This window comes from Desmodus rotundus, chromosome 8 (genome assembly GCF_022682495.2).
Source record: "Desmodus rotundus isolate HL8 chromosome 8, HLdesRot8A.1, whole genome shotgun sequence".
Taxonomy (NCBI): domain Eukaryota; kingdom Metazoa; phylum Chordata; class Mammalia; order Chiroptera; family Phyllostomidae; genus Desmodus; species Desmodus rotundus.
The window spans coordinates 15,590,622-15,604,808 of record NC_071394.1 but is presented as its reverse complement, the minus strand read 5'-3'; the positions used below and the strand labels follow the sequence as shown (position 1 = coordinate 15,604,808).

The window sequence follows — 14,187 nt, the reverse complement described above, 5'->3', positions numbered from 1 at the left end:
CTTAGCATGACATATAATGCCCCCCACAAGGGTTCCCAGCCCACCTTTCCAGTCTGACTTTCCATTATTCCTCCAACACTTCTCTCTTCCTGCTTGTCCACAAAGGTTCCATGTTTTCATTTCTCTCTGTTCTCGTTCCCACTCTTCCCAACAAACCCTTCTCTTCCAGCTAATTCTCACCCCTCTCTCCTGTGAAAACTTCCTTGATGCTCCCAGTCGGAGTGGTTTTCCAGTCCTCCAGCCCGCCAGGCATGCCTTTGGGGCAGTGAGCGTTGGACATGACATCACTGAAGAGAGGGACTGTGATTTTTTAACTTTATCTTTGTACGTCCTGTCCCTCTGCCATGCACAGTAAGGGCTCGATAAATGCTGTCTGGATGATTGAATTAATTGTCCCGTACGTTCAGAAGCAAATTCAAGTTCAGTGCAAACTACTTCTTGCAAAAAGTTTGCTCCATAGTCCCTCAGCATAATTGCCCAGTTTTTTGGATAGTTCTTAACAGCGGTTCTGATGGTTGCAAAATGGTACTTGGTTCTTGATCCTCCATGTTTACATGCGTCTTCCAAAGCCAGGTCCTTTTTCTTTCTCAGTTGCCTCCTGACTCAGCTGAGCCTGTTGAAGAAACCCCGCCAGACTTCATTTCCTTGACTTAGGCTATGATTTCAGCTCAGCACATGGAAACACCATCATCATTCACTGCTGAGATGGTGGCATGCTGCTTATCTGCGTGTAGTCATTTCCCAGGCAAGAAATAATGCATTATTAACACCGCTTCATTATCAGGCCCCGATTTGGCAGACAGAGCAACATTAGAGGATAATTGGAAGGGCAGCTGACTTGTTAGCAAAATGTTGCTTTTTGGCTAATGAATCATTGCGATTTTTGCACCGACAGCTCAGTAACAAGCTTGAAGACTACTTTGCTTCAGACCATTAAACTTTGACAAACCAGTTATTAACTGCAGCTAGAGCCAGCAGTCTAGGGGGATTACCGCAATTATGAGCCATAGATGTAATTTTTTATAATCATTAGTCGACAAGGTGAGTCTGATGATGGAGGGGCTGATGACTGACAGCCTCCATTGCTTTTTAGTACAGAAGGCAATAAACAGCTGCTGGGAGGACTATCAGTCAGCAAAGCTTGTTGCTGGGAAGATGCAACGAGAGTAATGAAGGTTATTGCTCTCAAACAGCAAGTTCTGTTCAGGGAGGAAGAGACAAGGTTTTCCTCTGACTTCAGTTTTAGAGGTGGAGGTATTTTCTCAAAAGGGACATGGAGGGAATGGAGAGAAAAGCCAGGCAGGACTTCAGGGCCTGAGTTCTCTTCCTGCACTTTTCTGGGTTGTTGTGCTCAGGAATTCCACTGCAAAGTGCTTGCCCTTCTCCTTCCTGTACCCTCCCCCGCCCCCCCCCCCCCACTATTCACAGCAGGGGTCTCGAACTCAGGTGGATTATACAAATTAGTAGAGAAGTAAAAAGTGGTAAAATTACAAGCCAAAAACTAAATAAATAAAAACACACCAAGAGGGCCATTGTGTCATCTGGTTTACAGACCAAAGTCTGGTGCTCATGTTGGAATCTGAGGCCCTTTGAATCTGGCCGAGCCTCTCCAGCCTCATCTTTTTGCACTGCCCTTTCTGAATCCTTATGTCCGAGTCCAACAGGGACCGTCTCCAAGAATGCCCACACTTTCCAATCTCTATGCCTTTACTCCCCTAGGAATGGTCGTGCCCTTGAAATTCATTTCCCCACGCTTAGATCCTTCCCACTCTCAGGGTCTCGGTTTCTTTACTTGTCAAATTCGGAGGAAGAGGAGGACAGAATCAATGATAATTTCTCTTCTAAAGCTCTGAGTCTGTGGCATTTTTACCAACTCCGGTAAGTGCGCATATGGAGAGAGTAGAAGTCTGGGGCCCTGACACATGTGACATTCTGCACCTCCTAGGTGGCCACGTGGCTGGGAGTCTTGCTGTCGTCAGGGATGCAGCCCACCTCTGAATTGATCTGACCAGTTTCCTGCTCAGCCTCTTTTCCCTGTGGCTGTCCTTGAAACCTCCCTCCAAGCGGCTGACGTTTGGATGGCACCGAGCAGGTATGGTTCCCTATGGGGCGTTTATGGCAGTGTAATGCCTCAGGGTCCAAAGGAGGATGACAACAAAGGGGACAAAGCAGAGCCGTAGGCAAAAAAAAAAAAACCCTCAGAGGCACATCTCTGGATAAAATAGACAGGTACTGGGAACACGTGTTCTCAGTGTTAATTCAGCTAAAAACCAGTTTCATCAGGCCATGTCTACTCCAGTGGGGCAACAGGAACACATGGGTCACTTCTGCAACCACCCAGCCCCAGGGTCTCATGTGTGGTGACAGCCACAATGTCATTCATTAAGTTACTCTGCATCTGGGAGAGAGGATGAGGGAAAAGCTCCCACCATTTTACAAAGTAAGGCACAGACAGCACAAAAAAGTTGCAGAGATGGAAGAACTTCTCACAGGGAGGGCAAGAATAGAAAGTGAAGGAGAGCTGAGGGCGGAGCAGGGGTGGGCCACATGCTGACCTGGCCAGGAGTCACTGAAAGGTGCCGCCCCACCCAGACCACAGCCTGGCAACTGTGGACTGTGCTGCTGCAAGCTTAGAATAAAAGGAAGTTCTAATTCCTTTCAGTGAGAGAGAGGGAGAAGGCAATAAACACAGATAAAAAGAGGTTGTGACAATATGACCCGAAGATGCTCTCTCAGTCCCTCAACAGAGCTCCTCTTAGAAAACAATACTTTTGGCTGAGCATCCATCATTTTTCTGTCTAATTATTACTTGCACTTTACCTTTTCTGATACCATTGGCCAGAGCTGTTCTGTAAACATAGGATGCTTTGTAAACATAGGGAGGACTCAGAATTTCAAATGTCGCTTGTCCGTCCTGGCCATGGAAGTTCACGGACACGCCAGACGACCAGAACTGCCCAACAGAACTCTGCTTCCGGGGAGACATTCTATAGTATAGAGCCTCACATGGCCATAGAACACTTTGCTACATGGCTGGTGCTCCTGAAGAACTGGATTTTTACTTTTACTGAATTTCAATTTAAACAGCCACGGGTGATTGATGGCTATTGCATTAGGCAGCACCATGACACAGAGTTTGAAATCAACGAGAACATCAAACATGTAATTTCATGGAGCTCTTTGTTCAGGGAGAAGCTAAATATACAGAGTCAATTTATGTAAGGAGAATATGAAGTGTCTAATAAGACAGGTGGCAGGTGGCTCTGGCAAAAATCATGACAATTGTGTGGAAGTGGCTAAAGTCGGGGAACATGTCCCACAATGGGAAACAGGTTGCAGTGTCCTCCTTTAAAGAGGGAAGGTCAAAAGTATGGATTGTGCCCGACCACTGACTCATAGGATCTTTCTAGACCCTTGTGAGCTTTTTAGAGTCCATCTACAAGGTTCACTTACAGATCAGGGTGAGGTGTTAACAATCCCCTAAGTAAGCAAATGTCCTTGACTCAGCAGGCAGATTGAACACTATCTTGTCTTTAAATATTAATGTAAATGTCTTCATCCTGAAGTTTCTTTTTCTTACTGCTGCTCTTAAAATGCAGTGAGAGTGTTGATACACCTCTGAGCTTACCTCTGTGTTTATGGTATATTGAGTTGGCAAATGAAACTCATTTTTCAAGTACCCTCTGAAGGCTTCCCTTTTTACTGTTTTAATCCACAGAAGATACTGGTGCTGGTATGCTATAAATGTTTTATGGCAAAATTAAGAGTTTCTAAATACCTTTCACTCTTTGTGTCTCATTATTTCATCTCCTAATAAGTTTCAATCATTTTAGCACCTGCTTAAATTAAAATCCCAAGGAAAACAGCGTGGGTAGGCAGCAATTAATATGCTTTAAAAATTGCTGCAAATTACTGAGTAACATGGAGTGTAATGAACTCAGACGCCGGTGTTTTATAAATGCAACATAAAACTACTCCATCTTAGTGCTAAAATGCTTCCAAACTTTTGCCTTGTGAGTCAGAGTGAACTGGTTTGAAACCTCTTTTAGGGGGGGCAGGGAACGTGAATGCCTTATGACTCTTGGGGACATTGAGGTGACTCATAAATTGTTTGTGTGTGGATATCTGTGTGCTTACATCCTTAGAGATCCTCAGTGCCCTGCTGTCATCCTGTGTGTCTGGGCAGTGACAGGTGTGCTGCTGTACCTGGCGTGTGAGCGCCTCCTCTACCTGGATTATCAGATCCAGGTGACTGTGATGATCATCGTCTCGGGCTGTGCAGTGGCAGCCAGCGTTGTGTAGTCTCCCCGCCACCACCCACGAAGCCAGTCTTTGTCCCTGTCTGGACCTAGATGTGTGTTTGTTGTGTTATTTTTTGTTTTTGTTTGATTCCTCCACTGGGGAGGATGGTGCAGACCTGACAGAGCATCCAAATGGCTCTATGACTGAGAGGAAGTTTGGTTATGCTAGTTTTCATGCTTTAACATGGGCTTCTAATAGCTACCATTCTGAATGCTTCTTTTGTGCCAGGGACTGTGCTAAGATCTTTTGATCTACATTATCAAGCTCAATGTTCACCACATCCCTACTTTACAGAGTAGAAAACTGAAACTCAGCAAGGTTAAATAAATTGCCAAGGAGGTGGTGTTGAACCTGGATTTGAATCTAGACCCACCACACTCAGAATTGGGTCCTGGCAGTTCTGCTCTCTCATGCATATTGATGGCTCCATATGGGATATGACTTACTCCTATTCGGTTTTTATTAAGGAGCATACTATGGGTTCCCAGAGAGCTGGGTTGGAAGGGATCTTACATTCTATTTACTGCAGTCCCCTTTCTACTTCTGAATTCTCTTTTGCAACATCCCTATAAAATGGTCATTAGTTTCATATATTTTAAAAGAACTAACAACATTCATTTCTCTCAAAAGCACTCTATCTTATCTTTGCATTATTTTGCATTATTATGAAAATTCTTCCTTAAGTTCTGTTAACTAAATTCTCTCTTTATTTTCTGCCTATTGATCCACTCTCTTGACCAGGTAGTCTTAAATCATTCTTATGGGCCATGTGATCGTTGTCATATTTGTCTGCTCTTCCCCAAATGAACAACTTGATTGCTCATAACAATGGGTTTAGGGCCAGGGCTTTGATCCTTTTGGTCAATTTGCTCCTTCCCATTTAAACAGGGTTGCTCTGATTCTGGGCAACCCTATTCAAAACTGTATCTGTCTGTCTGTCTAGCTATCTATCATCTGAGGTAAAGAAAATAATGGCCCCTCAAAAATTTCCACATTACTTGGCACTTCTAAGTATATTAACTTACACAATAAAAGGAATTTCTAAAATGCGATTAAGTTAAGGGTGGATCTTCACATGGGGAAATTATTCTGGATTATTCAAATAGTTCCACTGTAACACAAAGGTCCTTATAAAAGGGAGGTATAAGGTCAGAGAGGGGAGAAGATGCTGCATTGCTAGCTTTGAAGGTGGAGGAAGGGACCTGGAGTCAGGGAATGTAAGTGACGTCTAGAAGCTGGAAAAGGTAAGAAAATATGCCCCCCCCCCCAGAACCTGCAGTAGAAATGCAGTCCTGCACACGCATTTTAGATTTCTGACCTCCAGAACTGTAAGATAAGACATTTATCTTGTTCTAAGCTAGAAAGGCTTATTGCAACTTGTTTCAGCAGCATTAGGAAACTCATACACTCTCTATATGCATCATCTGTTGTCTATTTTGCAATGCAACATGGTACACACTGTGTGGTAGGTTTATACATGAAAGTGAAAACAGTGATAGACAAATGGCCTGTTAAACAGTGTTTTTAAAGAGAGAGTGCAGAGGAATCTCTAAAACTGGAGTAAAACCTGAGCATGCACACTTTGAAAAAGCTCCTCAGGTCACTCTGATACCCTTCCCTGTTACCTGCCGCTGTCCCTCACCTCTTAGTTTGCCAACCATTTCTCAAACTCTGTGAGCTAAAGAGATAGAAGAGTGGTATTGCACGTGCTGTCACTGACTAGATACTTAGTCCACTCCCCTCTCCCCTCCCCCCGGCCAGTTATATTGAAAATGTGTTTCACATTGGCACTGGGGAGATCAATGCAAATCTGTTGCCATTAGGAGACAAGCCAGAGTGCATGTCCTCCTGACTGGGGGGCAATGGCATCGTCGTTGCATAGGAGAACTACGTGTCCACAAGGCTGCAGGAAGCATAAAGATATTCACAACTTCCAGAGTCATATGTCACATAGTTGTGTCAATGCTACACAAAGATGAAGGATACCCCTAGCAAACGACCCCATAAACCTGGACCCTCAATGACTGACTTTGACTTTATAAACAGATACCATTCACATGTTCTTTTTACTGCAACTGCTTTTGAACTTGGACCTCAATTTTCAATGTTCAGAAAGACAGTGGAATTGAAAGGCATTGACTTCCCTGGGCAAGCAGGTAGTTATGAATGGATGAGGGTACTGATGACTCTAATGTTTTCTCCCAGAACTGGGATTCCAGATTTCAAGTGCAGCTAGAGGCTGTGTTGTCTGAATAGGGATATCAGAACCATAATTTGGGAATATACTTATTCCTTGGGTACTCAAAATAAGGGCAGAAAGTTGTAATACAGGTTGCAAAGGGATTCTAGAATGAAAATTATTGACAGAGGCTTAAGGCTACTACATTCTGAATTTCCTCTGCCTGAAACATTCTCTCCCCTCATCAGCCTATTTAACTCTAACCTTTCAAATCCAGCTCAAATGTTTTGTCTTGCCAACTAAATTGGACTCCCTTGTTTGCTTATCTGTAGCAGCAGTTTTTCATACACTTATTACAATTAGAACTTTCCATGTATGCATGTGTCTTTTTAAGGTCTCTGCATCTCCTTCATATTTAAAGCCACAATGGGGAGGGACCATGTCTGTTTTCACTCACTTTTATTTCCCAGACATCTAACAGTGCCTGGTGTACACAGATCCCTAAGTGAGTTGTTTTTCCTTCAAATAAAGTCAGCGAAGAATGAATGACAGTGTGAGGAGCACACGTGGCAGACTGAGAAAGAGCGTCGATTAACTGCCAGCCATAGCAGGCTGTCTGAAGGGCCTGAAACGGTAACTCCTAACTGAGCGTTAATTTCTGCCCAAACACTGACAACCTAACACGTGTCCATTGTGTAATAATCAATTTTGGTGGAGAGCAGTCAGTTCGCTTTGTGATGATGGCCTGAGATTTGGCAGACACTCTACTGAAAACAGAGGTACAAGGTACTGAACAATAATTTTTAAAACCTTTGTAACAAAATGTACAGAAAGAGTTTCCAGGCAAAACAATCCTTGTTGGCCATCAGTAAAAAAGTTCTGATTTTACCTTTGGTCTAATGCCTCTTGAAATTGTAGATAAATAGAATCAGGTACATAATTTATAATGACTACCACTTAACTCTGATGTGAATAGGAACTGTTAAATTTTGCAGTATTGTGTGTGTGTGTACCCATATCTATATTTACATTTATAATATTTTAATATACTTTAGTCTCGATAAATAGCCACATATACATAAGCACAGTATATTCATCACTGGCCACTAGAAAATTATTCAAATTTCAAATTCTCATGTAAATGAACAAAATTAAGTGAAATAAAAGGTCAAAAAAATCCAACCCTGATGAAATTCACTACTTATTTTATTGTATCCCTTTCTGCTGCTTTTTGCATTTGAAAGCAGCACATTTAATTACGTTCCCACCAAAGCTCAGCTTTAAGCCTAGCTCGGCGCCTGACATGTAGTGGACCATCAATAAATGACATTTACTCCTCCCCATCGCCAAACACTTGACTTTCATCTAAGAAGTGATGGTTTCCAGGTTTAATGTGACACAATGGCATCAGGTGGATGGAAGGAAAAACTGAGGCACATCTTCATTGCCTGTCCTTGTGTGACCAATTTTAAATGCTATGATCCATTTATGTTCAAAATTAGTCCCAAATAGTGTATCTTAAAACATTGCTATTTCAATTATCTGCCAATTTGGATAGTATACGCCGCTGTCAGCTCTTCTATTACACTGCATAGGTTTTTAGGGGGTAATCTCATGGGTGCTGAGAACGCAGTTCTCTCGTTCAAACTGAGTGTGATCTTGCACCAGAGACGCCCTGGTCACGGTCACAAGGAAGTGCAAGCTAATGCCAGTGTCAGAGCAGCCTTTGCACACACCCTCGGAGATCTACTTCAGAGCATCAGAGTGTTAACCAGCGCGCTTATTATCTACTCTAAGGTGATATGCTTGATTTCACCCACTGTCGTAGTAATTTTATACACCAATCGTATAGAAGTCGATCCTCCAATCTTAACTTAAACGAAAGTGGACAGATGATGTTTGCCTAAATGAACTACTGTGCAAGCTTTCAAACAGGCAAACATTCAAAACCTGAAACCTTAGACTTCCCCAATTCTTAAGAGCTGTGTCTTTAACTGTAGGGCTTCCAATCTTTTAGGAAAGTAGCTCCTTTTGTCATGGGGTCAATATGGACCACAATGGAACCATGAATACATTAGGGATCTTGGGTTGTAAGCAACAGAAAGTTCTCTAGCTCACTTAAGAAAAAAAATGTATACATATGTGTGTGTGCGGGCGGGGGGGGGGGGCAGTTAATACATTGGATAAACTGCCAGACAGAAATTAAGGTACAAAAGGTACAAATAAGGATGACTTATTTCAGAAACTATCCAATTTCTGTCCCAGACACAAGACTGAAATGAATGTAACTCATTTTTTTTTTCATTTCTTGTCATTACGCTGAAGATTCCTATTTCTGGGAAAGGGAGTCTCATTCACCTAGTTTGGGGCTCATACCTGCTGCTTGGTGGGGGGAGGGTAGAGCACTGGATGACTGTCTCACCAGTATCACCCACAGTAGGGGGAGGTAACTGCTCTCCAAAAAGTCCGGGTGTTAATGGAAACTGGGAATGGATTTGCGGGGCTCTCTGACCCTCAGGAAATATCCACTACAGATCTCTATTGGGCAGTACCGAGAATGGACAGGGGAGGCTTAGAGTGGGGGAGGGGGTGATGGAGGAAAAGAGCTCTAATCTCAGTTTGTGTCACAACTGCCCAGTCAGCAGGGCCTCTGCATTAGTTTCACTAAAAAATGAAAACATGTAAATGCAAATTACAAAGACAGATCAGAATTCAGTTGAGCAAATGCTCACTGAAAGCATTAAGTTTAAGGAAAACACTTCAAAATTATATGGGTGAGTGGAGTTTGAGAGTATGCTTTTAAAGGTTAGGTTGATGCCAAGTTTCTTAGAGAGATGAGGTATGTACTTTTCTGTGGCACAAAACTGCGTCCGAGGCAGAATAGCAGGCGTTTCACCCTGAGGCTAAAGGGCCAGCAGCAGCAAGGCAAGAACGAGGCCTTGGCTTGTCCTCTTAGGGTGGCATCAAAGAGGCCTGCCTCATGTATGTGCCACTCCTGGGAGGGGAAAACCGAAGTACCTCCAGTCTGCCAAGACCAAGATCCGGCTGCACTTTGCTCGTATGCAACCTCTGAGCAGATGACACGCTTTCTTCTCATCAAAATTAAGGCTGAAACGTCCCTGGGTATTGTGCAAATCAGTCTACCACACACTCTGTACTGCTCTTAATTCCAGAGAAGTTAAATCAGGCCTCTTGAGAAAACACTCAAGAATAGCTTTCCTGTTACTTCTTAAGTGATGGGAGAGCATGTCCTGCAGTCTTTCTTCTCCCATCACTGGTTGTTTAAAGCTTAAGAGAAGGATTAAGTCCTCAGAAAGTTGCCTCTGAGTTGAATGTCAAGTGTCAGGGGGTGAAAGGGTGATGGAGAAGGAAGGAAACAGGGAGGTTCCCTGATTTTATTAATCAGACTTTCTGCCAAAGTGACACAGAATCAGTTAACCAACGTCCCTGTATTTTCTAGCCAGACTATAAATGGCTGACCCAATCTGCACCTTTGTCGTTTCCGTCCTGGTTTGGGCCAGCACCCTCACCATCTTAAAGGACTTCTCCGTCGTACTCACGGCAGGTAGGAGTGATTTTACTCTTATTCCTAGGGTCCATGTTTTCTCTTCCCTAAGAGCAGAAAAGGGAGTGGCCTCACTGTCAATATGCATCACAGAGAACATTTAAACTGATAAGGAATTTGGGGAAAAACAAATACTATGATTTTCTTTCAGGCAAGAACCAGCAAAAAGTTTTGGCTTCTATTTTTCCTCCAACAAATGTTAAACGATGTGTCTCAGTGTAAAAGCCATATGTACAAACACTGGAGATAAGCATGGAGGAAGTTACTGCAGAGGTGCTAGCTTTTCCCTAAGTGTACAGAAACGGCCCAAGAAAGGCTGCATACATCTGTCCTTCAGGCAGCACTGATTTGCCTGACACCCTTGTTAGGCTGGGCTGGTGGTTCTCCAGCTGTAGTGGCATCAGAATCACTTGGAGGGTTCGTTAAAACACAGATTGCTGGGCCTCCCCAACCCATTCCTGAGATGGTAGGTCTGGGGTGGGGCCCAGGAACATGAATTTCTAACAAGATACTGATGCTGCTGTATCCCACTTGGAGAACCACTGGACTACGGATTTCTGTAGGAGGGGATTGTGAACAACACCCCCAAAATTCAACCAGAACCAGAGGTTTGCACTACATCAAACATTCAGATGATCAAAAATACCTGGATATTGGCTGAACATTTCTTTTGTGTCTAGCATATTTTGATATAAGGTAGATACAGTCCCAGAAGGCAGTTGCCTCCAGAACAGCTCACATTTCCATAGTGTTTGCTGCCGGGGCTCCATTTAAGGTTCTGTTCTCAGTGGGCCCTGCAATGGTTGGCAGATGATAACGTTGACAGTAGTGAAACAAGACGGAGTCAAACGTCCCGGAGCAACAAGCGAACTGCCTCGCCCTGGAGGTGACAAGTTTGGTTTGACCAGCCACAGTACATCTACTTCCTCTCCTGAGGGCCAAGTGCTGAGCTGCAGCTGTTGTTGGTATTATGGAACTTACTGACTAAAAGGCGGGTAAAAGACAGATTGGGCCACAATTTGAGATGACTATGTCCCACTTTCCCTGTCTTTCCGTATAGATCTTCCCTGTGACCCTCCAGGGAAGAAAGGACAGCTAACCATTGAAACTCAGATAACTCCTGTCTGGAAGATGCTTAATTTTTAAATGAGGTTAGCATAAAAGAATAGTTATCTTTGGTAAAATATTAAAATAATATGGAAAGGTAAAAATGAATTTAAAAAGTCTCCCCATTTTTCCACCTTTGAATTCTCAGTCCCATTCATCAGGGGTAATGCCTACCAATAAGTTGACACATATCTTTCAGAGATGACTATGCATTTATGTATGTACATGTTATATACACGCAAGTATAATATATATGTGTACCATATATAAAATATGTATAGTGCATGTATGTATGGATGGATAGATGCATTTTTTAAACAAACGGGATTCTGCACTTGTTTTTTTCACTTTCCATAACTAATATGGAAAGATCTCCAATATGATCGAAAATACCTAGAAAGATACATAGAAACACCCCATTCTTTTCTATTGCTACAAAGTATTCCACTGAATGCATGTGCTTGCTTATTTATGGGCATTAAAAACAATGGTGTAATTACCATTCTTGTACATATGTATTTTTAGCACTTACATATCTGTGGAATAATTCCTAGAAATGTTATTTCTGTTTCAAAAGTTCTGTGCATTTTGAAATTTGACAGATACTGCCATTCCTGCCAAAGATCCCAGATCAGTGTCTTTTGGGCCAACAGCCTACGCCAGTGCCCATTACCTCACATGTTCACCATCACTGGGTATCGTCAGTCCACTGACTCCTTCCTAATCTGACAGGTGAAATATTTTATCTTACTGGCTTCACATGCAGTTCTTTAACTGAGTCATGCTGAGTGATTTTTTTCATGTACTTACTAATCTGGGAAACTATTTTTTAAACACTAATTTGAGAATTTTCCTGGCTGCATTAATACTTTTGCAGGCTCTCCCTCAGAAAAGAAAAGGTTTCTAGAATGTGATGGAGCCTGAGGTCAGTAGGAGCACATCCCTGTGCTTGTCAGCATCATTTCATAGAGTAAAAGAAAGAATAGTGGACTTGTGTTCTCCATAAATGTAGAGGCAAAGGAGGCAAGAGAGACAAAGGGTAATGGGATCATGCTTTCATCTCAAGGGTCCTAGGTGAATGGTAGCAGGCCTTCCGAAGTCAAAGGGAACTCCCCAGAGATGACCCACTGGGCATACTGGTCAACTTTGGGTTGCAACACCTAGAGTCTAGCATTTGCACAACACCTCCCACTCCGAGCATGAACTCCAACACCCCACTTATCTGTGTGGCCTAAGCAATGCTTTTCAACTTCTCTGTCTCCAGTCAAATAGGAATTGTAACACTGGTAACTAGCTCTTAAAGTTCTTGTAAATATTAAAGTAAAATAACCACTATAAATAAAGTGCTCGGCACAAACTTTGCGCTATGCTAGGTCCTCAATAAAGGTATGCTATTATTATTATTCCTACAACAGAACAACTTCACCCATGACTCCAACACATTCTATGGCTCACCTGAGACAAAACTCCTCCAATTTCTTTCTGGTATCCTGTGCTTTGTGCAGCTCATTCAGTGAAAGTCGATGTTGACCAGCTCTTTTTTGCCTCCATGAAACAAGATGAAGCGGGATTGCACTAAACTCAAACTGTAAAGAATATTAAAGCAGCCCTAAAGGGAAAATCCCCATGAGCAAGGTCCTTAACTCCGAGAAAGGAGGGTTAAGGATGCTCTCTATATTTTTAAGCAAATGCTTCTCAACAGGCTGTTCATGACAATCTGGGAAGCTCTCTAAAAATACTTATCATGCTCAGGCCCCATACCCAGAGATTCCGGTAAAACTGACTGGGGTGGCGGCGACTGGCTTTGATGTTTTCTAACATGTGGCCAAGCTTGAGAACCACTGCAAAGTAGAAACATTGTCCAGAGGCTTGTCAGTGTTGGTACAGTGGTTCTCAGCATTGACTTTGTGTTACAGTCATCCAATAAGCATCGGAAGTACTGATTCTGGGTCGTATTCCCAAAGGGTCTGATTTAATTGGTCTTGCATGTAATCCCATCATCAGGATGTTTAATATCTCCCACAGTGATACTACTGTGCTTCCAAGGTTGAGAGCCCCTCTGGAACTGTGTAGATTTGAAAGTCCCATCCACAGAAATTTTCCTCAGGTGGATGGGAATGCAGCCGAGGCATACTTATTTTTAACAATCACACCAGGCGTTGGGGTGGTATACATATGATGGAAGTAGAGGCTAAAAGGTGGTCCGCCTTAGAAGTCTCTTCTACAGCATTCTCTCTGGATCGTCTTCAGGAGACAGGGATTTACTACTGCATCCAATGGCTTTTGACATTGTTGCGCCGGTCAAACTGATATCTTTTACAATTCTCACCAACCATTGGCTCCTGCAGTGAGCCAAAGCAAGCAACTTCAAACTGTTCATACCCTCCAGTCTTCCATATGACAATCCTTGCAGTGTTTGAAAAAAGCAATCCTACTTCCTTAGCCTGCTCTTCTCCAGGCTCAAGACGCCCCAGTTCCTCCAGCCCCAAAGAAAAGCTGAGTGGCTGCCTGTCAGACCACCCACCTTCCTGTGTGCTCCACACTGTTCCTTTAGAAACACGGATGCAGTTAAACTATTACATTCTGTGCCCTGAGCTTCAAACCCTAACTAATGAATCTAAATCAATATTTGTATTTAAATTTTGTTTTTTATTGAATTTATTAGAGTGACATTGGTTAATAAAATTGTATAGGCTTCATGTACAATTCTATAACACATCATCTGTACACTGTATTGTGTGTTCACCACACAAAATCAAGTCCCCTTCCATCACCATTTATCTCCCTATAGTGTCTTCTATCTCCCCCACCCCCTTTTCCCTCTGGTAACCACCATTCTGTTGTCTGTATCTATGAGGGGTGTTTTTTGCTTAATACCTTCACCTTTTTCACCCAGCTCCCGACACCCCTCCTCTCTGACAGGTGTCGGTCTGCTCTGTCTCTATGAGTCTGTTTCTATTTTGTTTGAAAGTTTAGTAAAATTGTACAAATTGAATAATATAATGGTATTACAATGTTAGGGTCACCTATTAAT

At 42.8% G+C, this 14,187-nt stretch overlaps 1 protein-coding gene across 1 annotated transcript in view; it reads left to right on the top strand.

Moving 5' to 3' along the window:
* The window catches only part of SLC30A8 (solute carrier family 30 member 8), a 30,484-nt gene that overhangs the window by 14,130 nt on the left and 2,167 nt on the right, over positions 1–14,187 (top strand). The window contains 6 exon segments of the mRNA XM_053929861.1: positions 1,946–2,092; positions 4,146–4,163; positions 4,166–4,298; positions 8,077–8,278; positions 9,942–9,951; positions 9,954–10,122. Of these exon segments, the coding sequence (XP_053785836.1) occupies positions 1,946–2,092; positions 4,146–4,163; positions 4,166–4,298; positions 8,077–8,278; positions 9,942–9,951; positions 9,954–10,122 (679 nt within the window).